The sequence below is a fragment of the Rhodnius prolixus genome, unplaced genomic scaffold (assembly GCF_049639745.1).
Source record: "Rhodnius prolixus isolate KJV_2025 unplaced genomic scaffold, Rpr scaffold_3, whole genome shotgun sequence".
Taxonomy (NCBI): Eukaryota; Metazoa; Arthropoda; class Insecta; order Hemiptera; family Reduviidae; genus Rhodnius; species Rhodnius prolixus.
The window spans coordinates 47,231,468-47,258,550 of NW_027411603.1; the positions used below are offsets into that span (position 1 = coordinate 47,231,468).

Genomic DNA, 27,083 nt, shown 5'->3' on the forward strand with positions numbered 1-27,083 from the left:
TTTATTGATCAAAAAAAGAACAAGTAGCTGAAATCACTGTAACAGGAATTCCAATTTTAGTTTTAATTCCTCTGTATTTTTCTCGTATATGATTATCTTAAAGGAGCTGGCTATTACTTAATAAAGGTGTTTATTAATAGTCTGTGCAGCATCAATTAAGCATTCAAAAAATAAATATTAATTACACTTGCTTAAAAGAATTACGCTTTATCGTTGTTAACGGTAAACTCTTATACAACCGTTTAAAAGCAAATTTTAATATTTTGCCTATTAGGTGTTGCACCCTGGTAGCTATTTATTAAACTAACCATTTTTTATTCATTCTACTTCTTTTTCATTTATCTTGCAATTTTCGCCATTTTCATTAAGTATAAAAATTATCTTGGCGTGGTATTATATTTTTGCTAATAGATTTTAAAAGAATAAAGCTTTAATAACTATAATTAGGCCAAAAAAAATGCGTTAAACAAGTCTCTCGGCTCGTGTGGCCAAACTGTCATGTCGGTTACTTAAGCAAGTTTGTGCCGCCGGGTGGGAGGGTGGGGCGAATAATAACCTACAGCCCATATTTAGTGTCACGTTAATTTTAATATTCATTTGCTTACTTTGTTTATGAGCCGAATATTTAGTTCAATTTATTTCATTTATTAAATATTTTAATTGTTTTCCAGGTTAAATTAAGTTAAATAAACTTTTATGAATTATTACGAATTATAACCTAAAGCACATAGATAAGATACCTGTTCACGTTCATTTTAATATTTATTTACTTTGTTTTAGAGCTGAATATTTAGTTCAATTTTATTTTTAAATATTGTTATTTTGTTTTTGAGGATAAATTAAGTTAAAAAATAAACTTTTATCAATAAACTTAAAGATTTATTCTTTTCGGTGGGTAATTAATAGGTTGACGCTACCTTACAAATACATAACACTTTATATTTTTTACGAAAAGTAGTAGAAAATCGATGTGTACTCTACCAAGTGTTTTCACATACTGACGATTTTTGATTAATTATAATTATATTACAGGTTTGCACAGTACCGCTCTCTAGCGAATTTTTTAAGAATTATTTTTATTGCACATAATTGGTTTTTACTGCTCCCTAGCGGATTTTTTTAAAACTACTTTTATGTTCTAAAGAATTGTAGTTCCTGGCATTGCCGCTAGATGGCATGAAGATGCACTTTTAGGTGTTTCTCTTCTATTGGGTCACTGGGCATTGTAAATAATTTTTATTTGTTATCATTTAAGCAAAATACAGTTCTCAATAGAATATGTAGTTGGTTCAGTAAAGTGTTGGTACACGATCGCCATTTTTTAAACATTTAGCATGTATCTTATGTTATTTAGGAATATTATTTTCAACTTTAATAAATATGTGACAAAATAAAATAAAGTTAATATGTATTTATGGTTCTTGAATAATTAACAGATGAAATAAATTTTGGCTACCATATTAGTTATAATTGTGAGCATCAAATACTTTCTAAACAAAGTGTAATATTGTGAAAGGACTCACCAAAATTACCAGTTCCAAATCTAGGAATATCTTTAATAAGTCTGATGGTATTGTTAACAAAAAATAGAGTTTACATTTCTTTGTTTTGTTTGGTCTTGGGAATGTAAATTTGCACAATTTCCTTTCGCTTAGTCTAAGGCAAGTCCATATTAAAATATCAATTAAAATATCATAAAACTTTCTGCTTATAAGGTTCAACTTCACATGTTTGGTCTCCCCAGAAGCAAAAAGATCAGTACGCTTACTCTTCTAAATTGTTATCTTTAAACCATTTTATTTTGTAAAATAATAGTGGCAAATACCACTGCTGAAGGCAACTGTGAAAAAAGATATTTATATTGGATGATATTGTTTTTTACATCCCAAATTCTTTTATTTTGGTCATCAAAGTACATTTGTTAATTCAGTAGACTCATTTACCATCATGATGCTGACTTCTAAAGTAAAGTGATTGAATGTTTCAGGTACCGCTAAGAAATATTTTTTATATATAGTACTATATATATATTTATTTCTGACGAATCTTCTAAAATTATGCTTAGTTCTTGTTAAAAGAAAATATCAAAATTTATTGTAGCTTTATACAGCTAACTGTAAAAATTCTTGTATTTTAAATTATAAAGTATGTAAGTTTTGTTACAATAAACGATTATGTAGAATATTATAGACATAATGAATGCGATATCCTTTTCTCGAGGATTAAAAAAAAATAAAAATAAATAATAACAATGAAGAAATAAGTTTAGATGACACCAATAAATATTTAAAACATTTAGTTTTTTTAAAATACAATTGAATTTTAAACACCAATCAGCATAATTGAATCAGTTGAATCAATATTAAAGGAGATAAAGCTAGTAAAATGGCATGATCCATTTTTTTAAAATGAGATCTCTCTCTTTTTCTAAATAATAAGTACAGTAGATATATTTCATACTGAACTCAATACTTACCAATAATCATTTCTTATAATACTTTTATATTCAACAAAACTAGCACCAATAATAGTGATTTCTTTTCACTGTAGGTTCCAAGTTAAGGACTTGTCAAGGCTGTACTGCCTATTAAGAAAAAATAAGATTTCTTAATATATTGTGACTGGAAGATTAATAAGTTTTAGATTAAATGAAGTATCATCGTTTCTTGAAAACCTGTGCCTGTTATGAAGTTCACAAAATTATTCATATTTACATTTTAATTTAACAAATAAAATAAATTCAAGGACTATCCTTTAAAAATTGTTCGCATAATTATCTATGTGCATAATGTATCGAACTTGATTCTCTAGAAAAGAATATTATTTCATTTCTTAGTTACAATAAATATAATACTATAGTAGGAACAACTGGCCTAGTAAAGATCTTGCCATTTCTGCAAGTTACCCAATTTAACAATAAGTAACACACATACAAAATACATTTAGGGCCTATAGAATATCTGTGGCTTCTTGGTAGACGTATCCACAAGTGTACAAAATACAGCCACTTCATGAACAAATCTAAAGCCACCTGTTTGGAGACAAACATATGAAATGGAAGGTGTAATATTGTAGCAAAATAACAAGTTATCAAAGTATTGTTTTACATTAGCAATATTTAATTAATTACAACCATCGATTAAATTATAAGCTAAATGAAGAGAGCTCAAATTCACTTTAATATTTATTATAGTAAAGTAAATTTATTATAAGAATAATAATCACAGTTTATGTATGAGGACTAATAATTATGCCAAGTTTCATGGCTGCTCTTAGTCCCCTAGATACCCTAAATATCCTAGAGTGTCCCTATTTATATAATATACATAGGTGCCACCTAGGGACACCGATTTTCCAAAATGGCGACCTCCACTTGCTGGATGGTATGTTCATTAGTAGTAGAGTGGGGGGTCTCCCTGGAATGTGATCTGATTTACACCAAAGTTCGATTATATTTGTATTGACGATGCCAGTTCTTGACTACATCATATGATGGGAGAATCATCACTAAAATCCTCTTTCATCTCGTCGAACGTCTCCTTTGGTGTGACTGCTCTGTATTCCACTGGGCCCATTATCTCACCACCTAAGCACCTGTTAAATCAAGACCATTATCAGTTGTGAGTTGCAAATTGGCTCGTAACCTAATACATACTTATATCGTTACACATGTACAATTTCAGCGCTCTGTGACAAATAGAAGTGGGTCAGAGGAAATCTTTATAATATATACTTATATTTTTTTTAATTTGCAATGGTAGGAGCGATTACAATGCAATAGGTAAACTAGATACTCAATAGAGGAATTACCATCCATCGGTAACTCTTAAATAAGCCAATTATAAACCTCTTCGCCAAGTTAATCAGCGTCGTCATAGTCGACTGTTGGGATTGTCAAAAAGCGTCAAAGATGTAAGCTGTTCCATGAGAGGATTGAGAATGAGGAAAGGCAATGTTAAAATTTATTTTTAAATGAAAGTTGATTAGGTCTTGAATGAGAATGGAATCACTTTTATCGTAAAGTTCTCTGTATCTAAAAAAATGCAGACTTCACTTCCAAGCCAATCTCCAAAAGTTAGCAAATATTTTGGAAATGTTAGATGTCAAACTAGAGAACTTAAAGAAAAAAAAAAAAAAATTAAGAAGGTTCTTAGTACTTGCAATTTTAATGTTCAGCATTTTAATTCTCAGCAAATGTTATAGAAAATTCTGAATTTCTAAGATTTCTACTATGTTTTCTGAGACAAAATGAATTGAGTCGAAAAGAATAAAGAAAATGATAAAGATGATTTTAAATTTAAGCACAATTATTTATATTTTTGAAGATTTATAAAAAATTATAATGATTTATCGAGTAATTAGGTATTTACGGCTAGTACTCCACGATCTAGTACCATTATTCCCAAAAATTTGAAGAGAAAATAACGAAAAAAACTCGTAGAAGTTGAATTCGCTTCCTGTAGTGTACCGTCTAACTTCCAACTTTTGTTTCCACCATTCACTGATCGATAGAAAATTGGTACGCTCTGCTGACATGTGAAACCATAGAGACGAACGAGATACTCAATGTAATCTGAGTACAGGTAAGTTCTCAAGATTGCTCTGTTCAAATGGACAGCAAACTCAAGTCGTGCTATTTGGGCAATAGTGTTACAAACGCACAGAATATTAGCAACATCTGCCTTCTTTAAATAATACTAACGTCTAGAGAAACCATTCTCGTGAACGGAAATTTAAAGATATCCGTAAACAAAGACAAAGTTTGTCGAAATAGTTTAGACAAAAAAAAGGTATAAAATCAATGTCTCAACAATTAAAGTTGATTTTTGTTTACCTTAATGGTATTCCAATACAATCTTCATAATTATTGTAAAGTTTCCTTCCTATCAATAAAACTATCATTGGTTTCTTGTTTCTAAAAAATAAAAGTAAATTAATGCTTAATATTTCAGGTGGATCATAAGTCATGTAGGGGTTACACAGGAAATGAATCACAAGGTACGATTATTGCAGCCAGTTACTACTACAGTATTTATAACAAAATATGTTAAATAAAATACAGTTGCAGACGACTATACGCTTAAGAATTCCGTGGACACCAGTTTAACATATGTATATAAAAAACTTTTTAAAAAAATAAAATAAATAAAAACGTATGATTTATTCATTCTGTAATTTAAGTAATTTTGTAATAAACGAATTATCAAGAAAGAAGCGATTTCACAGAAATAAAAATAAATAAATTGGTGATTGGAAATTAAGAAAACTTTTCACACATCATGACAATCGCAGGTGATATGCAACACGATAAAAATATTATTAGGGAATTTAATCAAACGCTTCATTTGGAACGTATCAACCACTCTAAAGCTGGTGGATCCTGCGTTTTAGAGCCACTTTCTGCATTAGAAGCGATTGTTTCCGCTAGTGATTATTCAAATAAAGTATTAATTGCGGGTGAAGAAATAGTAGGAATTATAAAAACAAAATTAGGTTTAGATAATATAAGAAATGTATTGTTTGTATTAAATAGGTCGGCCATTAATCAGATCAAAACAAACGAATATCATCTTGACAATTTACAATATGATATAGCGAAATCAATTGGAGTTCATCCAGAAAAATTAAAACTACTCTACATAACAACAGAACAACTAAAGCACTTCAAAAATAAATACACAAATGTACAACTTACTGAAATGTTGGAAACTGTGCCTGCTAAAGAAATGAAATTTTTTTCAAAACCTTTAAAACTGGTTATCGTAGAATTGAAAGCGGAAGTAGAAGGAGACGAGGACGTGATCCTTTTAGTGGTCATCCAAAATTTGACTCACGGCTCACAGTGGCTAGGCGGATACATAGATACCAGGACTAATGTCTATTATCATCATGCTGCCACTCAGACGGAACCAAGAAAACGGAAACGTCCTCTTCACCGACTTTACTCGCTAAGATCGAGAGACAGCCAGACACTTCCTCCTCGCCGAGATGTGGCCACCACTTTTTCAGTAGACCACAGTACCCAGATGTGGCGATTCGATCATTACATACCATCCAATACTGATGTCTTTGTTTCTCCGAATCAAAATAAACGTTTTGACGAAAACCAGAATGGTAGTGATTCTAAAATCAGAGAACAAGCAGCCCTCATAATTCAGGAAACGTGGGAACAGCATAAATTAAGGAAGGGTGAGAAGCAATTTATTGACTACTTGAAACAACAAGAAGATTTTATAATAAAACATTATTGGAGATATTACAGAGAACAGCCTGACAAGTATGACGCTGAACAAGCACCTTCTATGGAGCAAGTAAAAGAGATCTTTGACCTGCTGAATCCGTTAATTGAGGGTAACAGAGAATTATTACATCAGCGAATATTAAACATTATGTTACCGTTGAAAGGAAACGACTTTTACAGAATACTCTATCTGATTAGCAAGTATAAAGAGGAGAAACTCCAAGACCTGAAATTAATTGAAAACAGCTGCCAGAGGAAGGCTGAAAAAACATCGTTCGAGAAAATCGAAGAACTTCTGCAATGTACAAAAAAGCAAGGTATTCTAGACAAGAAGGAGGACCCACTGAAAACTGGTCAAAAATTTTCAGAACATTTATCCGCACCAAAGATAAAAAAAAATACCGATAAAGATATATTTCGTATAATTAACAACGAGAATATTCTGAAATGTCATCAATTCAAAGAACTATATGCACTTTTAATTAGAGAAAATTTAAGCATTGAACAGCGTGTGGAAGTGCTGTTGCTTGTAACGAAGTTATTGGGAACTTGCAAGGATTTCGACATGAAGGATGATCTATTAGAATTGATAGACAGAGAGTGTCTTTTGATTTCTAACGGAATATCTCCTAAATATCTGCACTTACTCAGAAAAAGAATACGAGAAATTATGGACCATTTGATCAAAATCTCAGCTAGAGAACCATTTACAAAGAAAATCTCTTCCTGTCACCGGGAAATCTACAGATGTAAAGCTTGCTATAAAATAAAAAAGGCTCAAGACTTCTTCCCTAAAGATATTAGACATAAGAGACTCATCAAATGCAGAAAATGTATCTTCACTTTCCGTGCAACCCGAGCTATAGTTAATATTACTGACTATGAGGAAATACTTCGTCAAGTACAAGTTGATGAAGTTAGCCGGGGATGTAACAACCCTTATGTGGCACTCATACGACCAAAAGGAATACAGTTTATTGTTAGAAATATATGGGGTGGTAAATCAATCATAAGTAACGTAGCTAACTTAGCTGAACTGAAACTTCCAAGATGGGACACTAAAGAACCTTGGGCACCCTGGAACTGTATTCTATTGACAACGGAAGAAAACGAAGTACATCAAAGAATTGAAAATGTTTCCGAATTCTACGGAGAAAATTTTTGTAAGATAATATCATCGAAGAATATAAAAGGTATTATACATTTTCGTAGCCTCGCAGAAAAAGAAAGGCTTATCAGGAAGACATGGCCAACCTGACAGGTCATGCCTAACATGTAGGATCTGAAGCGTTGCTCATTGCTTTCATTCAGTCGGGAGACATTCTATTCTCCTAATAAAAAAATATTAATTTCAACTTAAATGTAAAATTTATTCTTTTAATTTGGCATATTGAATAAACAAATTAAAGTATTTGCGGAGGCTGCAAAGCCTGTTGAGTGAGAAATCCATACTCCCACACACTTATATACAAAATATTTCAGTAAATCATAAGTAAGAGTTAATACCTCAAGTTGTATGAGTGCAGATTTCTTGTTACCAGGCATTTTGCAGCCTCTACAGACCCAGACCTATGGACGGCCCCTTGTCGACGGAGCGCATAAGAGTGACCTTTTTTTGACGGTACCAAACAGTTTTAGACATTAGTCAATTCTTCCAAAACGGCTAGAAAAACATGCAATCAATCAGATAAATTGAAAATCATAATTATTCATAAAAGTACCAAACACCCCAGCTAAAAGATCAGCTCTTTCGTTGCTAAAGTACACAATTCATTGAAATTAACAATATTAAAAATAAAAGGATATTTTTTAAAAAAAGAAAAGAAATGTACAAAATAATTACAGAAAGTCAAATATAGTCAAAAGATTCTAATGTTATACTCAACTCTGTCATATGTATTTTAATCACATTTAAGATTTTATTGAAGCATTTAATAATCAAGTGCTTCTGAAGGCGTTTGGGGGAAAGGTATGATTAAACTAACCCTCTAAAGTGAAAACTAAGAGTACCAGCTGACACCTAAAAGACTTCATGAGAGTTTAATGCTAGATAAATTTTGTTGTGTTCAGCGTTTTTTGAAACCTTTGTTTTGTTTTGTTTGTTTTTTTAATTAACATACATTTTGATAAGAGAAAGTCATGTGCGCGGTCAAACAAGATTTAAAAAATGCTGCATTAGTGCAGAACCATGTGAATCTAAGATTAAATTCCACATGATTAAATTATTTATGTTAAATGTATTTTTAAAGGAGTTCAGATTAATTATTCAGTTCAGTAGAAGTAACTAAAACTTTACCAAGAACTTATAAAAGTTAGAAATGTAAAAATGAAGTTAAAAAAGGGCATTTCTGAAATAAGTGCAGCAAAAGATTAATAGGTTCAATTTTTCTACTAATGGATTACATAAACGAGTTTCCAAAGATTTCGAAATCAATTAGATTAAGAAAAAATTCAATAGCCGGACCAGAAAATGAAGGAAAATCTTACAAAGTACAAAACAAAAAATTTACAAATGAATTAAACAACCAGTATTTAAATGGAACGTCACTTCTTGAAAACAAAGTAGAAAAAACGAAATATTTGAATGAAGATTTGGGCAAGTCTTCTCGATGTTATACAGTTCATTTTAAAAAAGAGACTAAAAAAGCCAATAATGAGAAAGTAATTAATAAAGACTTTATTCAAAATGATTCTGCAAATTCAAGCAATAAACTTTTGTTTTTTCTACAATTTAAAAAATCTAATGAAGCAATTCCTTCGGTTGCTTCTTTCAATTTAAATGATAGATTAAAAAGCAAGGCAACGTCGTATAAGCTCCATAAAAAAGCAAAATCCATATCAGGTCAGCATTTGAAACAGAGATCATCTCGAAGAAAACTATCCTCACAGATAAGGAAGAACTATTATAACACTTTTCCTGAGCAAATCTTGAACATTATGTATAGCGAAGGAAACCTTGTGGGAACCTACAACTACATCGTTCCAGCAGATAGAGAAGATGTATCTCAACAAGTGGACTATAGAAATATAATCTTTCCAGATCGCATTTCAGATGAATCCACAACTCTAAAATCATTCACAGATTTCGAAGAAATATTCTGCATTGGTGATTATTCCAACAAAGTATTAATTATGAGTAAGAATGGTATCGAAGTATTACAATCAAAAGAAGGTTTGGAAAATATTAACAGAGTGTTGTATGTACTAGATAAAGCTGCCATAAAGAAAATAAAAAATCATGAATACCATCTTGACGAATTACAACATGACATATCGAAAGCTATTGGTACTCAGCCAGAAAAATTAAAATTAGTCTACCAACCGGAGCTGGTAGCAAGTTATTTAAAAAATGACTACATAAAGGTTAAATTAACCAAAATGTTGGAACCAATGTTTACAGAAAGTACACTAACGTCACCGAAGAAGCCACTAAAATGCATAGAAGTTAAGGTAAAAGACCTACCGCACAATGAGAGGCATGTATTTGTAACTATATTCAATTTAATGAACGGTACTCGATGGTTAGGTGGATATAGAAACATTTACACCGACATCTTCTACCACAATGCGGCCACTCAGACTGAACCAAAGAAAGAAGACGTAAATCGACCACCTTGGTATAAACCGCCTCTCCTAAGTACAAGAAATACCCAAACTCATCTACCTTATAAAGATGTTGGCATCAACCTGCCAAAAAATCACAGTACACAAATGTGGAGAAATGATCACTATATGAAAAGTGATACAGATGTAATTGTTGTTCCACGCTTATACGTTCCGTATGGTGTTAATATCAACGATGAGCTCAAAGAAAAAGCTGCTACCCTTATTCAAAAGTGTTGGAAAGGTTACAAATTAAGAAAACATGACGTTTCTGGTAAATTTTTTAGTTATCTTGCTCGACATAAAGAAAGAGAATTAAACTTAGCAAATCGTTTAATTCGACCTGAAAATGAACAAATAATAAGTTCGCGATTACTGGATATGGTCTATCCGTACACCAAAGAGGATTTCTACCACCTACAATGGCTCTTGGCCAAATTTAAAAATGTCTCTGGAACATCAAAAGATTTAACATTCCTTCCGGCTGCACTCAAAGCTAATAACTATCTGCGCTTCGAAAAAGAATTTGATATCGTTTTGGGCATTGAAAGGAGGAAAATTCTTCATAAATTTGATAATTTAAATAAACAAAGAAAAACATTTTTTGAACTTTCAACAACACCCATGTGTAAACCCAATTTTGACAAAAATAGTTTATACTTAATTGAAACCAGCCATAATGAACAATTTAAAAAGTTTAAAGAATTGTATATTCTGTTTAAAAGAAAGAATTTGAGCCCCGAACAAAGAATAGAAGTGTTGATGCTACTGAAACAACAGTTGAACTCTTTTGATTATTTTGAAATGAAAGATGACCTTATTGGTCTTATGGATCGAGAATGTCTATTGTTGTCCACTGGAATGAATCCGAATAATTTCAGTTATATGAGGAAATGGGAAGACGAAATTTTATTTAACTACCTTAAAAATCTGCAGAGTGACAAATTCGATCAAAATTCAGTTTATGAAGAACATAAAGTAATATTAAGATGTAAAGCTTGCAGGAAATTTAAAAATGTAAGCAAATTTCCTTTTTATATGGGTCAGCTAGAATCGAATGCTTGTTTATCTTGCACAGAACATTATATAGCTGCTCGAATCCCGAAAAGTTTTTCACCTTATTCTAAAATTCTTAAACAAATACGAGAAGATGAATTCAACCGTGGATGTAAAAACCCATACGTATCTTTATTACAGCCAAAATGTATAGAACATATAGTCCAAAATATTTGGGGAGGTAGATCTATATTTAGCCGGATTTCAACACCAACCTTGTTAAAACTTCCAAGATGGGACAACAAAGAACCGTGGGCTCCTTGGAACTGTATACTCCTAACAAAAGATGAAGCAGACCTACATGAGAGTATTGAAGATGTAGAAGAATTTTATGGTAGTGAATATTTCCAAATAATCAAGTACAGACTATTGTTAGCTTTACAAGACTTCAGACAGCTTATTGAAGTTGAGAATAAATCAAGAAATGTTTGGAAAATGTTACCAAACAATGCTGAGTCTTATGATAAAAAAATATTACAAAAGTCATTTGCTGCGGTAGATGATACTACATTCAGTAAATTCCCACCCAAAAAAAGGGATACCTGATTTTGTTTGCATTCTACATTGCCGTAAAGGGTGTGATGTATTGTAAATAATTATAAATTACAAGTATTGAACCAAAAATTACATTGTCTTCTTTCAGTTATGTTTAAGAAGAAACAATGAAAGCAACAAATGGGTACAGAATCAAAATAGCGTTTAACAAACGATTAGTACTCACTCATTTTTCTCTTAAGATGGATAAACTTAAAAAGAATGATGTACTACTTTTTAGCTATTAGCTTACAGCTCAACTAAAGTTTCTTAAACCTCGAAGTGAGACTGTGTCCACAGATGCAGATCCAGAGAAAGTTTTACGCCTCGCTAAAACGAACAATTTTTTTTAAATTACATTTTGAGGAAAATTAAGAGGGAGTATTTTTGCTTTGCTTACATTAGGAAAGTAATTTTAAAAACACTTATCATCTTTGTATTTCTAAAAAAATCGACTACGTTAATTAAACGAAGAGAATTAGATAAAACTAAATCAAGTTAGTGATGAAACATTTCTGTTAGTAATTCGGCTAGTGCTGCAGGTAGGGTACTGAAAACGTAAAAAATGAATTGAAAACTCTTAAGGTGTGTGAAGACTTAAATTTGATTATATGGCTTTTTAATATTTTTACTTTGGTAGTTATGTATGGTTGTTAATGATTGTTCTTTTTTTTTTGTATTTTTATGAATTTTGGGTTTGATTTTCAGAATAATCGCTTATTTTTGCAAATTTCTGACTACCAAATTAGGAGACGTAAACAAGGAAAGAAGCACGATTGTAACAAATAAAATATTGCTAGTCGCGAGATTCGAACTTAGGACCTCTCACTTATAACTCCACGCTCATAACCTGAAATGAATTACACATCAATTAGTACGTCGTCTTTAATTCATTATGTTCAATGCAGACATATTATCGAGCACTCCAAGGAGTTGGAGTTTGTGAATGGAGTAAGTGAACAAATTGAATCCCCTAATTAAACAAGCGAAAGCGCTGGTATTTTTCATAAATTCATTTTAAAATATTTCAATATAAAAACATTACATTTCTTTAGAACGATTTTATAAGAATTTTGAGTTAGACTGTACTCTATTCTTGATTTGCATGATTTTCCATGGAACGTACCTTTATAAAAGATTGGTAATAGTCAATCCATTTGAACTGGACATTTCATTCTTTTACAATTCACACAAACATTAAAAAACTAATCAAACAATTCTTCACATCCCTTCAGAAACTATCTTCAGCTTTACAGTATCAAAATGATGAGACCTCTTTTTTAAAGAAGATTGAAACACAAACTCTTTCAGGATTATTTATTATTTTAACCAGTATTCATTGTCCATATGCGTAAAGCCCAAAGTGATCTTCCATTAGGTTGTAAATAGTAACAACTACAATAACAATAACGAATACGAATGCATTATATTGATCTACGCAATAAAAACTAAAAAATTCACTTCACCTTAGAGCTTTAGATGAGCGGAAAGTTGTCACACGATCCTTAAGACTAGATGTTACATTTTTCATTTTTGTGTCACGCGCGATTAGATAGTTTGATCCGTTTCTATTTATTAGTTGAAGTTATAATCAAATAAATAAATAGCTTAATTTTTATTTACGTATTTGTAGCACCAAAAATCTTCGCCTTGCTGTAAAAGAAAAATTTAGATCTTATTTCTCTTGAACATTAGGAACATTTATTTTACAAGTCTGGAAAGGGACATTTTAAACTTAAGGTAGTAGTGTTCAATGTTGTACTGCACTTCAAATCTATCAACGTATCAACATACAGTGTTCGTTAATCGTTACCTAGTTGGGTGATGAGAGGTTATACTTAGAAAGGTTGTGCTTCCCGGCTTGTTCTGATTAAATATTCGACATTTTATTTAAAGTGTTTATTTTTAAAATATGTTATTTTCTTGATGTAAATTTAATTGCTAATACGTTTTCAGGACTGATCAAAAGTTTTAGTGCAAGGTAAAAAGGAAAAAATTTGTTACTCCAAACTTCGTAAAATTGTGATCTCTACTTTTGTTAATATTAAATTTGCCTTATCTGTTATTTTAGTTATTTTCATTTTTTTTTTTTTAGAAATGGAGAGCTTAAACCAGAGTGCTTCGGGAACTTCATCCTTTTTTCTGTCAGCTACTAGAAGAGCATCCACGCCTAAAATGTAAATATGTTTTCAAGATCTTGAATAATTTGCCCTTCCAGTTACTGTAGACAGAGCTAGAAAACTTGTAAACATTAATTTTGGGGCCTTAAATAGTTTTATTTTTTCCAGGAAAGTGGCTAGGACTCGACAATCTGTTCTCGTTACTCAACAGCATTTAGTTGAACAATTTGGACCTCAAATGCCTGTACAAGTAGCTGAATCATTGGCATCCAATCAAGGTATTGCGGAAAATATACCTCAGTTTGTTCAATAAATTTTCAATTTAATTTTTAAACCATGTTCGTTTTGTATTTTATAGGTCGCAAAAGATCATCAGTTAAAGTAAGTGGCGAATACGGATGGGGATGGTACGTGTGTGGCAGAAAATTGTTGGTTTGGCACGTCGTACCAACAAAGGAAACAATTGCACCAACAGTGATATCTAGAGAACTTCTCCTACCGTCAAGTGATCTTGCGCATACAGCCAATCATGTGGTCATCTTTGTTCAGCCTGGTCAAAAAGTAATTTGAAACATTACAAATCATATTATGTGCACAGATAAAAAGAATTAACATACATGTTTACATTTCAGACAGCATCTTGTGTGGCCATTTCACCAGAAGGACTAGTAAGGTACTGGCAAGAAGTTGGGCAGCATTCACCCTGGGTCGATGTTAATGCACACCTTGGAGGAGAAGAAGTATGTGTATTCAACTTAACCATGAAAAAACTTTTTTATCATAATTTTTTACAAGTTTCTCAAAAATGGTAAAATTTATGAATTTGTTTAAATATAGAGAAAAGAATTCACGATCTTATGATAAAAAAAGTATTTCTCTTTAGGGGTGCAAGAGATAAATGGCTTTAAAGTTTGAAACCTTTTTTTTTTCTTTGTAATTATACTTTTCAATCCTCTGCAGTGATTTAATGAGTTCAACTTAATTGGAATGGTTGTTTACATATCCTGCATATTTGCAGAAGAGTTAAAGCTCTGAAGCAAAATGGTTTTATTGTAAGTTGCACCCGTGGGATCAAAATTTAATTAAGAAATAGGAGACTTTTGATGCGTTAGGAACTCATGTTTCCCTCAAGAGCATCAAATAATATGATTAATCTTATTGGAATTACAATTTACGTTAATAAGTTTCTTTTAGTTACAATTTATGAAGTAACTTCCATTTTAGTAACTTAGAAAGTAACTAATTGTAACTGAAAATTACAGTAAAACAAAGTCGTTTGAGTACTAACTCCAGATTTCTTATTTTCCATTCTAGGTTTGTGCAGTGGAATATACACCTCCTCTGGGCTGTGTAGCCGTGACAACTTCTGGGTCTTTGGTAGTTGTAACACCAACACTAGATCGTGGACTTCCTACTGTTACCACATCACATTTATCGGCCGCTCATGGAGGTTGGTTAGGAGGTCTGGGCAAAAGAGTCAGCTCAATCATTTTTGGAATGTCAACATCTGGAGCTGTTGATAATGTTAGTATAAATTAAGTTTGTTTTTGTTTGTTTTGTTTTTTCAATTTTAGTTAATAATTTATTTCTTTTTTTCATAGAGGGTGGTTAAAATAGTTACCCGTGAAAGTGACAACGACAGCTGGGAAGTTTATTTACTAGCTGGTTTAACTTTACAACTTTGGTTACTTACTGATAAAAATCGTCAACTACTGTACGATATAAGTATTGAAGATCTCATACGAGCGGCTTTTCCACGCAAGGTATGTTATTAAAATTATTTTCAAAAAAATTTGTAGTTCCTTCCATTTTTTATTAATTTAATAATTATAGGCAGTACAAAATGGTGACTGTGAAATTGTAGTAACCGATATGCGTCTAGCCGAAGGCGGTCTTATGGTCTTGGTGGCATCTTCAGAACCCCGACATTATGTGCTGAGTAAGTTTTTAACGTAATAAATTAGTAAAATAGTTCTTCTATTGCGTTCAGTTTTTAATAATATATATATTAAAATTCCCCAGTGGAACTTACTTGTTTGGATCAAAATCCACCTACGGAAGCTTTAGTCATGTGCATATTGACGAACAAAGATTGTGGAACCTTGGAAATGGGAACTAGTAACTCTGGTTGTGTAGCATCTCTTCGGTTTCTTTTACTACCGGCTACTGCTCTTATTTTTAATTCCAAGGTTATTCTTGCTGTACCAAGTAAGTTTAGTTAAAGTGTACTTAAAATAGAAACTTGATAAAACAGTCATCTAAGAATGCCTTACTTTTGTGCTATTTTAGTTGCTGGCAAGGCGATGGATGGTGATCGAATAGATATTCCTGGAGGGATAGTTCTAGGAGGTGACATGTACAAGAATAAACCTGTATTCTTCTCAGCCACCTATGGTTTTCTTTCTATTTGTCCAATAGATACTGCTTGCATTGATCTTTTGAACAGGTAGGAGACCTAGATATTTCATTTTGAAGTTTATGTAAATTGTGAAAAAAATATCAGAAACATTATTTCAATTTTAAGTTTTTATTAAAAACAGAAATTTGGCCAAAGGTTCAATTATTATTATTATTATTGCAGCCAGAAAATTTTTCAGTGCTAAGCCAGTCCACCGAATAGTACTTTCTCGTTACAGATAACGATATCCATCATGGAAGGCTTCATGGAAGCGAAAAGTTTTGGTCAGGAAATTGGACCTGATCCTGAGATCTCCATTTAACTAGCTACTGAGCAATCCCTTCTCTCACATTTAATTTCTATCATCACTGTATATTTTACAGAATTTTCTTATTGATTGGTGGGATAAAGTTTGCAATCAATAATAGTCTTGTTTGTTATCAGACTCTTGAAGAGCTCCTCTGCCTGACCTAAACCTTAATTTCACGCTATAACTGCAAAGCTGTTCAACTGAGAGTCATTTTGTTGGAATTTATTATCAAAGTCTCACAATTCAAGTCCTTCTGGATGATTTTTGCTATTGAGGATTAATTTGTGTCATTAATCATGTTAACTAAATCATTCTCCCTCTTCACTCATTCTCTAACAGTCCTTATATAAAATTAAAGTTTGATTGGGTAGCTTTCTAAAACAAAAACTAAAGCCACTCCTGAATAACTCATTGCAAAATAAAATTTATAATGTAGATTAAATGTCTGGTAATGTATACAAATATTGTTTCAGTTCGTCAGCAGAAACACTTGCAACTCCAAGTACTATTTCTTCGAGAGAACCTCCTGTGTCCACCAAACCAGACTATGTATCAACCATTAAGACCGCTTTTATATTGTATATTAGAAAAAATATCGTAAGTTTATTTAACTATTTTTAACCATTCCAATTAAATGGTTGACAAATTTCAAGTATTTTTTTTTTAGGGTCAATGTAAACATGTGATTGAGAAAGCTTTTCCTCCAGAGAAGAATACAAAAGTTGATTCTCCATTTTCCACGACCATGGTCAAAGTCAGTTTAGATATCATTAACGATCTACCGCTTAAAGATCCACGCTGGGGGGAAAAATCTCACAGTAATGACAACATTTAAGGCTTTTTCTTTTTGCTTTTTCTTTTTTTTTGTGATTTGTGTTTTTAGTGATTTTAGTTTATAAGTGAATACTTTTTTTTTTTAAGCTCCTTGCTTATCCGGCGTTACTTCGTTGCGAATTGAAACTCAATTGATGGAAAAACTTCAAGCTCATGATCTATTTTTAAAATTTGTAAAAGATCTTAACTTAGCCAACCAGGTATTTGCTTATTATTGAAAATAATACTAATAATGATATTAATTGATTTAAATGTTTACAGTGATAATTTTTTTTACTGGTATGTCTGTTTCAGCTGGGCAAAGTTACACGACAAAATGCAGAAGTACGAACTATTCACATCTTGACCGAACACAATGAGAAAATCATGGCAACTATAGCGTTACGAAGTCGACAGAAAGAGTAAGTTAAGCTTTAAATAGCTATTTTCGTTTAACACTAACATTAAAGGGATCTTAATGAAGTTATTAATTGTAAATAGATGGTGAAACAAGTTCAGAATGTTTTTCCGCTAGTTTCCCGCGATTTTCTCGAAAAGCAATTGAACTTATTATATATAAATTTATAATAGAATGAAAAAAATAATGGACTCCTTGAACAGACAAGACAGAAGGCACACCAACTCTCTAATGATGTAAAACAGTATATTGTAAATTAGCCCTGAAGATGACCTAGTAGTCCCTAGGTCGAAAGCTCGGCGGAATAAAGTTTATAATGACTGAAACTGGCATTTAATTTTTCATCCTATTGAAACTATGATTCAGTCACCAAAAATAATGAACATAAATTTATATTAAACACTCATTTTACTAACTATTTTTTTACTTGAAACTTTTTCGTGAAAATTGATTTTAGTGGGTTTCCGTGGCAGAGGATGTATTTGGAATTCCTTCTATAATGCTACTTATTTGAATTTTACCTTTTGATTACACATTATTGTAACCGTCAAAGAAATATATGATTAAAATTCGCAGAATAGTGTCAGAAATAAGTCATATGAATATTACATATCACTTTTTTTTCTAATCGCAAAATTTGCCTTTATTTGGGAATATTTTAAGATTAAATGGTATGTTTGTTCACTTAAACAAAATTGTTCAAGACGAAATATCTTACCTTATTGTTAAGCCAGAAAAACCAGAAACATGGGCCTGTTAGATGTATTGTTTCCAATTTGTTGACTGCTTTTTTACTTCTTTCAAGATAACTGGTTGAATCTCGAGCTTCAAGATTGGTAGAAACCAGAATCGCTGTTGTATTCTTGATTATACTCCAACCTGAAACCCAAAGTTGCTAGAGTGTTTCCCTTAACAATTTTTGTTTTGCTTTACAACCTTAGAAAAATAACAAAGTAAATCTTGTGTTAGGCATTACGAAAGAAAAACGATATCAATGAAATTTATTTGCACGCATTTCTAGTTCTGATGAAAACATAATATTTCCAGTTTTGAAGAATTAATCGATTCAGCCATTACCAAAGCTGTGATGGTCATGGAGTTTCAACTTACATCTAAGTTAACGAGTCAAGATTACTTTTATCGATATGTAAGTAGTTTTTCAATTTCACATTTTTGCATGAAATACATTATTTGAGTCTATCCAAATGTACTAAACAATAGTTTGAGCAAATGTATGTGGGTAGAGCCTTGTGTTGAAAAAGAAGTAGCACAAAAACTTTTACTTGGATTGTACCGGGGCTCTCGAGGGTAACTTAGTAAACGAAATTCCTTGCCGGGTAGTAAAGTACCACTTTACGGAATAGTTTTTTTTTCCCTTAACGCCTGAAAAAAAATTACTACATAGCCATTTTGTAAACTTGAAAGTATCACCTAATAGACAAAATATTTACAAAAAAGCATCTCCAGTCCAGCTTTGGGGAGATATTTAAAATGAGACATATTCAGAAACGTTTTTCATCACTGCCTCTTCTCCTGCTTTCCTGATCAGCGCCTTTAACTGCCTCAAAAATCCTAGCGATCCAGTTCTGTATCGGCCCAAGATAACACAAGAGAACAAGTACGAAAGAACAGGTACAGAGAACGGTGGCATTCGCCATATTCTGCTATTTAATTTGTTATTAAAAGTTTTTCAAACGATTTTGAAATTCCTATATTACTTTACTTTTTAAATCAGCACGAACTGTACCTCGTAAGTTGGGCGAATCCCAAATTATTGTAGATTGCCATTTTGTTCATGGGCTCAATACATTCTGTCTTTTTTGTCAACTTCAGACAAATCTACTTTATTCCTCCCAATACTTGGCATTCGTCATTTTATAGCGGCCAAACTTCATTTATCTCCTTAAAGAACATCTGCACTGAGCTTTTTATTTCTAATTGTTACTATAACTAATTTTCTCTTGCAATGCGAGATGCAAAGTGGTAGCAAACGGCCTACAATTTTATTATTATATATTTACTCGAAAATGACTTTAAATATTTCCTTCAAATTTGGTATGTTGATAACAGGCACAGAGAGTTTTATAACATTTTGCTAGGGGATCTTCATTTTTAGTACTTCTCGGCACAAGGGGTGGTGTTGTAAAGTTACTTTAGAAAAATATTTTTCTCGTTTAACTGTTAGGGAAAAGCTAGTGCTTGTTTCCAATCAGAGTTTGTATTGTTTTGTTTAGGTGAGCATTGTGGATGAAGGTTTGCGAGTAATGGTAGACAACTGTGAAAATATGGCGCGGGAAGGACTTAGTATTAGCAAGTATATGAAGATACTTTTAGCAACAAATGAAATTATTACCGTAATGTTCATTTATTTTTCTTATTCGCATTTGGTTTTGCAATAAATAGAAAAATAATAAAACTATTGCTTCTTTTATTACATTTTTAGGAAGTTGCTTATGCAGTGATTAGAAAAAGGGAACGCAAAGGATATTATATTGACAAAAACTACCTACCTTGGATTTCAGCGCCCGGAAATAAAGGATTATACGATCATTTGGTTCTTTTGGTATATTTATTACTTTAGTATTGTAGAGAATTCTTCTTTTAAATCTTCTGAATTTTAGTTAATCATTACAGAGTGAATTAAGTTCATCTCTAAACTGCTATTTCAGTATATTTTATGGTTCTAATATGAATAACATTTCTTTGGCAACAAATGTCTAATCGAAATTTATAGTTGGAAATATATCGAGTTCGCTGGAAGTACGACGTGTTAAAAATGGCTTTATTGAATTTTATAACTTGATCATAAAATAAATTATACAGCTTTGAAAAAATGTTTTGGATAATCATTAATTTTAGGTGGTTTTGGGGGAATAAAAAGAAGGTGTGAGTTTTGGAGATTTGGTTTTTCGTTGCCTGTTGTTACCCTGTACAAGTTGTACCTGTTCGTACGAAGATGGAAATTCTTGTTCCTGTACGAGAGATAAGGAGCGGATTGGTTATCAACTAACAACCCTATTCTGTGTAAGCGTTTTTGTAAATTATCATGTCTGGTTGCTGTTCTAAAACATGGCACAGCTTCTTTTCTGTTTAGCGAGGAGTATTGGCTCGTTAAGTGATATTTTCCTCTGCAGTCATTTCGTTTATTTTCTCTTTCTTGTTCCCGAAGAGGTCGCAATGATTAGGTACCCGCTGAAATACTGAAATTTTCTTTTTGTTTAGAAGATTTTTTTTTTTATTACTGTATTCTTCAATTTCTTTGCTGTCTATGAATTTCATACTTGCAACTGCTTGTATGCTGCAAAGTGACAAAATCTCTTTTCTGCTATCTGGTCCAGCATTAAGGTTTCATCTTGATTTCCACGCCGAAAAGTCACCGATTAGTTGTTCCAGGAGACCTGAAGGAGCCGAATGAGTTGTATTTCGTTAATGCTATTAATGTGGCTCTTATCAAGGTGTGTGTAAAATAAAAATAAACTTTGGTGGGTAATTCTTCAATTTTTCAGACATTGCTTTTGTTACTATTCAGTACTTCTGTTCTATGATCTGGTGAAATCCGTAAGGTTTGATCGAAAAATCCTGTTTTTTTATGTTGTATTTTGAAGACACTATTCAAACAAATAATTATTTCAATTTACAGACATTGTTAACATATGAACTGATTAGAGATTATCACGAACAATTTGCTGATTGTAGCAACATGATTATGCAGTTGTTCCTGTTGAGCGACGTTATTCTTTATACACAAAAAGATTACCCACCATTACAGAAATTCTATGATCTTCGTGCATCATTAATAAAATATTTCAGTAAGTATTTAGGTTATTTTGTATAAGTTTTGTGTTTTGTTTTTTTGCGGTTTGATTTCTAAATTTCTAATGTTATTTTCTAGTAACACTGAAAGCGTACGATCTTGCCAAGAAATTAGCTTATAAATATAAAGATTTCAAACTATTAATTGAAGTAGTGTACAGAATGAACCAACCAGAAAAGTTATACGAATACATGAGAGTTTTCGGAGATGAGGTAGTAATTAAGTCTTTATTTATTTATGCCAGTTATTTCTTATTTAAACTGATTGCATCTTGCAGTGGAAGTGTAATCAAGTGGCATTTAGATTCTGACATCAAACTTTCTAAATCTGTAATAGATAAAGGGTTTTATTTTATATATATTTACAAACTATTACTGTTCCAGATAAAACATGTCTTCCCAAATTTTGATATTTAATCAAAATAAACTATCTATAAACAAAATATTCTCAATTTCTGGGGGTTGAGCCACTTTTTCAGAGATCTACGTGTAGCCCAGTCTTATTGAACAAACTTTTTCACTATAAAATAACAGCATCCCCATTACCATTAAAAAGCTAAGCTTGTGAAAATAGATGCAGACAATCTTTTCAGGATGAATTGTTGGAATATTTTGTTTGTATTGATGGGATACCAAGTTCTGGAAAAGCTAGCTAACCTACTTTCCCTTACAAGGAAAAGACAATTATTAATTCTAGCAACGCTCACTTGATAGAAATATTATCAAAATAATTGACAATCTTCCACTGTTTTTGATATTTTGCTGTAAATATCATTCTATCATAACAATTTTATGGTTGACTCGATTTTTCCTACGAGTTCTTATGATTATTTAGGGATTTTGTGAAGAAGTGTTTAAGTGGTTGATAGCAGCAAAACGTTTTTCTGAATTGTTAAAATTGGAAGCACCACCTGGACATGAACACAAATTAGGCTTATTTCTACGTCGATATCCTCGATTAAATTGGTTGTATTTAATAAGAGAAAAGGATTTTGCGTCCGCTGCCAATATTCTTACCGAACAGGCAATCAACTTTAACAAAAGTGCAATAATTAAACAGGTATGCTGCTGTTTTAATTCCGTAAAACAACAAAGTAACAATTACTTTCCTTAAAGTTAACAATGTTTTATTTTCAGCGTATGTTGTCTTTTGGTAAATTACTTTCTGTAGTCGGTGACAATTTGGATAATTCTATAGAAGCTAAAGTTAATTCACAATTGGAATGTCTGGATTACCAAAAGAATCTACCGATTTCTGCGTTAGCTCCATTTGCTGCAGATTTGAAGAATGTCCGTGCCTTTACACCTTACGAAATTATACAGGTATTGGAATTCGTAGAAAGAATATAAAAGTTTTATGATAAACTTCTGCAAATTACTCTAAATATCTTTCTCTTTATCTTCTAGTTCTAGTCAGTCCTGATAATTATAAAAAGCAATACTCTTATAAAGCCTTTACACTTGGCCTGTACTAAACCATTTCTTTTGAACGTTCTCGTTTGAATTGAACATTTAACCCGTTTCACTTTTTGTTCATGGATAACATCTGATAACTTCCAAATGTTCTGTTCTCAGTTCTACATTAAAATATCATGATTGTGTTCACTTGGGCACAGTCAGCAGCCGTAAATAACGGCAAAAGCTTTTTTAATGGGTCAAATTCTCTTTAGTAATCTGGAGAATATATCTCTCCCTGTTGGTAAATAAAAATCAGAAACTCCTCAGAACTAAAGGAAACAAATCATGCTGTTGTAATGGAAAAACTCGCAAGCATATTAATTTATTTTACCATAATATCTTAGGTCAAAGTATTTTTCTTGTTAAAAGGAAAATTCAGAATCTAATTATTAGATGGATAAAAATTTAGGCTAGGATAGTTTATAACTACAAATCGTAACAACTTTTTTACTGGAAATAAATTAAGCAGAGATTTTTGAATTAAGATGCATTTCATTGTCTATCGATCGACTCGTTTTCGTCTTTTGCTATCACCTATTTTCTAAAAGGAATTTTCTTCGCATAAGGAAATTTTAACGAAAACTGTTGGATACGTTGACTAGGAAATCGCAAAAAGCTGAAATTAAAGTCCTTGTTTAAACAGCGTTGTCCCTGCCGTTCCTGAAAACTAGTTTATAACTTATTGTTATTGTTTCAGATTATCATTAGCGATGAAAACATTGAAGCTGATGTGTACCATTTTAAAAATGCTTTACATTTACTGAAATTTTTTGAAGAACAAAATGTGGCTGATAAATTAAGGTATGTGCTTTTTTGTGTGTTTTTCTTGGTTGGTACTTTAACGCGTAAGTTGTAAAATATGAATAAGTTGTTATAAAATATGAATATAAATCATTAAAGCTGTCAAAAAAATTAATTTGACTTCTTAATGGAAAGAGAGCAGTATTTTATATGTCACATATTTTTTGTAAGCATTGCTTTTTTTTAAGGAATAAAATTTGGGCAGCTGCCGTCTTAAAAGACCAATGGATTGATAAAAATTTAAACGCTCCATTAGAAATACTTTCCAATATGATGTTTTTTAAATTGATGGAACTTGTGGTGGTTACAGGTGAGGATCAAATCTTCAAATGTAAACTCTCCAAAATATGTTTATCACAAACTACATACTGAAAATGAAAAACAAAAAATCTTTTGTAATTATTTCAGAGACCAACCCAGGACAATTTATACCATCCATTGAAACACTGTTGGAAATTGAAGATTTAGAACAGCTCAGTAACAATTCAGTGTTTACCTATCTAGTGCATTATGCTTACGAACATTTCAGTGAAAGTTTAAATTTTTCGCCGAAAGGTTCTCCGCGAGATGTGCCAGCTTAACCGTTCTAACAGTAAATACCTTTAAGTGTAATAATTTTTTTTTTTGTAAATAACTTTTTTTAAAATATACATTTTTGTATTGTTGTTTAATTCTAGATATTAAATCACCTTGAATACATAGGTTTTTTTTTTTATGAATTTAACTTAAATAAAATTAAGGGCGCTCCTTTTTTCGATTCTGGTGGGGGAAAGCAATTGTATATAAAAATACGATACAGTTACGAAAATTGTCTTACGGTAAATAATGTATTTGAAAGAGATTGATTTGGCGTCTCTCAAAGTGACCTTCGATTGTACTTGAAGGCCCATTTCATCGGGCTCTTGTTTAGTGAATCAACAGTACACCTTACTCGGTAAATAGAACTAACAGCCACACCAAGGAATGTCAGACTATTGATCGTTTGATACGATAAAGACTAATGAATGATGGTGAAAACGTCGGTGTTCTAGTTATTTAGAATAGAGGAACATTAGTCTCATTTAATTCTAGGTGTCAGTCTACAGGAGTAGCCAAAGAAGGTGCAAGTTTTATTCAAGCATAAGAATCCCATTCAAATCTCTGGATTGCCGCAATGAGACTGTATTGATCAATTTTAATTTACAAAAAAAAAAAAATTAAACTGACTGATAAATAGTGAGAAAAACTAAACTCCAGTGTGAACAACCACACAAAATTGTCCTACTGCGAGATATTACAATTTTAATTTAGTAACTTTCTTATAACAAAGAGCAAACTGAACTCATAACTGTAGATGGAAGGTATTGAATCCGCAACATTATGTCTTAAGATTGGGTCTCACGATCGATCTAGTATTATGTGCCTTTAGATAGATCCCCCAAAAAGAAGCCATTTAGATAGATCCCCCAAAAAGAAGTAACTAAATAGTTACGGAATGTCAGTTCTGTTGTTTGCGTAAGCTACCAGTGAAAAATGGGATTCAGTCAGTCCTCTAAGAAAATCATTTATTAATAATCGATAAATTTAAGCAAATATTGAAAAATCTTGAATAAAATTAAGAACAAACTATCAACATTTACTCTGATGGTGAACTAGCGGTTGGTTCATAAGGAAAATTGCTAGATAGCGCACGTTGATCTATTCTGATTATAGGAGGCTGCACTTTGGTTGCATGATAGTGTCATGTGTATTTAAACGAAAGAAATAAACCAAAATCTGGTCTGTATACTCTCATGACTGTAATTACTAGGGCTTTAGGTAACTAGTTCTATTATTACCGAAAAATAACTCATAAACATGTAATTTACTCCCTGTCTAGAATCTGTATGTAATGATTACCATGTGCAGGAGTATCAACATGTTTTGCAAGATTTTATAAACTTTCATTTTTTTTAATTTAAAATGGAATTTGTACTCCTAATGTGGCTGTAAAATTGTTCTTCTTCACCATAATTTGCCCCATTGTTACAAAAACCAGTTATTTTTCGTATATTATGTACTTCTTTTTAGGTAAAAAGTGATAATTTCGAAGGATCCAGAAATGTAGAGATTTGATATCCGTGAAGTGGGTTAGTCCCCACTTAATATTTCTATTGTTATGATTCCGATGTTATTAAATGTTATTATTAAATCCAACAAACTGAACAAAATAAGAAATCATATTTTATATTCAAGAAAATTCTTTCCCAGCCCTAACAATGCGAACAACCTTACTCAGTTCTTTGGCAACTCCCAGCCAATACTCAAAACAGCATAAAGAATTAGTTTCTTCGGTAGTAATGTGAAAACTACTTGGGTTTGACGCATCTTACCCATTAATTGGTCCCGTACTGCTGGCCTTTTTTGGAGACAAAGCTATCTAGCTTCTGGGAATAGTCAACTTAATAGTTTTTTAGTGCTAAATGGGACTACCTGAAATGTGTAAGCTCTAGAAGTAAATTCCAGGCTTTTTTTTCTTTCGGATAGGAAGCTGATAAGTCACTAATCCCAAAACTTAGCAAGACTGAGTGAGAAGGAACTATATATTCGATTTCTTAGTTTTGTTCAATGAGTTGGTCGTGTAAATCGTCATGCTGACTTTTAAAAACTGTAGACAGAAAATAATAAATTATAAATCGTTGTCACGCCCGAAGACATAATGTGTTGATTCCCCTAAACCAAGAAGTGCAATAAACAAGAAGACCGCAGAGTCTTTAGAATGTTTGAAAGGCTAAGAAGGTTCAGTTTTTTTTTGCTATCTTCAGAATGAATTGGCGAACCAAACGAGATTAGTCAGAATATGGGAGGCCCCTATTAGTCTAAAAGGATGAGTCTTTCAAAAAAAGGAAACATTGTAATAGTTTTTTAAAACTAGATTTAAAAATGTATTTTCTCTTAATTACTGCTTTAAGAATAAAACTAAGGCTAAACTTACACAAATTTTACCAAAGGCTGCCGGTTATCTTAGCCTCACATGTACGACTCCACCCATTTTAGATTACTGCTTTGAAGTCTTAGGCTTACGAAGTCTAGCCTCAGGAATTCTAATGAAACTGCTTTTCAGATTTTTTCCCCAATCTTTTTTTTTTTTTCATTTTTTAAAAACTGTTGCTGAAATTCTGACTTTCTTTCAACTACGTATACTGTTGGTACTTCTCTTGGTCTACAACTTTTACTTATATTTTTTTAGTAATAAATTGGTTTAAGGCACACTTCTGGGCTAATCTCCAAAGAACCATTTCAGAATAAAGGACGGCCACGTGTTTTATTTACTGTAAAGAAAGTTTAGACGTGTTGCATGCAATTCAGTCTTTGAAGGAAATTCCACAAGTGGAAATTCTACTTTATTGAATGGATTTTTTTTTTTTTTACTTCCAGTTATTTTTTCCGGAAATGGCTCGTAATTATAAAAAGGGAAGCGGTTTGCTCAGTGGTTAGCGCACTGGATTCAAACGTGTGATCCCTTCCTACATGTTTCGTACAGCCCCTGACCAGTGATT

The 27,083-nt window shown here is 31.9% G+C and overlaps 3 protein-coding genes across 4 annotated transcripts; all 3 read left to right on the forward strand.

Moving 5' to 3' along the window:
• The first annotated feature begins 5,150 nt into the window (after positions 1–5,150).
• Positions 5,151–7,610, forward strand: LOC141453226 (IQ motif and ubiquitin-like domain-containing protein). The gene has a single exon (XM_074126172.1). It carries the CDS (start codon positions 5,280–5,282, stop codon positions 7,497–7,499), a length of 2,220 nt encoding a protein of 739 aa, XP_073982273.1. The 5' UTR covers positions 5,151–5,279; the 3' UTR covers positions 7,500–7,610.
• A 774-nt stretch (positions 7,611–8,384) lies between these two features.
• Positions 8,385–11,524, forward strand: LOC141453225 (IQ motif and ubiquitin-like domain-containing protein). Its single transcript, XM_074126171.1, has one exon. The coding sequence runs from the start codon at positions 8,636–8,638 to the stop codon at positions 11,444–11,446; it is 2,811 nt and encodes a 936-aa protein (XP_073982272.1). The 5' UTR covers positions 8,385–8,635; the 3' UTR covers positions 11,447–11,524.
• A 797-nt stretch (positions 11,525–12,321) lies between these two features.
• Positions 12,322–24,236, forward strand: Nup133 (nuclear pore complex protein Nup133). Of its 2 annotated transcripts, none has more exons than XM_074126169.1 (24): positions 12,322–12,385; positions 13,530–13,611; positions 13,723–13,832; positions 13,913–14,115; positions 14,187–14,294; positions 14,869–15,078; positions 15,156–15,317; positions 15,388–15,493; positions 15,577–15,762; positions 15,844–16,000; positions 16,736–16,859; positions 16,930–17,080; positions 17,184–17,296; positions 17,391–17,497; positions 18,541–18,640; positions 19,728–19,847; positions 19,937–20,056; positions 21,134–21,302; positions 21,386–21,519; positions 22,142–22,366; positions 22,444–22,629; positions 23,462–23,565; positions 23,754–23,875; positions 23,974–24,236. In XM_074126169.1, exons 1-24 carry the CDS (start codon positions 12,337–12,339, stop codon positions 24,144–24,146), a joined length of 3,321 nt encoding a protein of 1,106 aa, XP_073982270.1. In that variant the 5' UTR covers positions 12,322–12,336; the 3' UTR covers positions 24,147–24,236. The 2 variants fall into 2 exon arrangements, with proteins under 2 accessions (XP_073982270.1, XP_073982271.1); XM_074126170.1 differs by lacking the exon at positions 12,322–12,385 and adding an exon at positions 13,274–13,415.
• Positions 24,237–27,083: the final 2,847 nt, after the last annotated feature.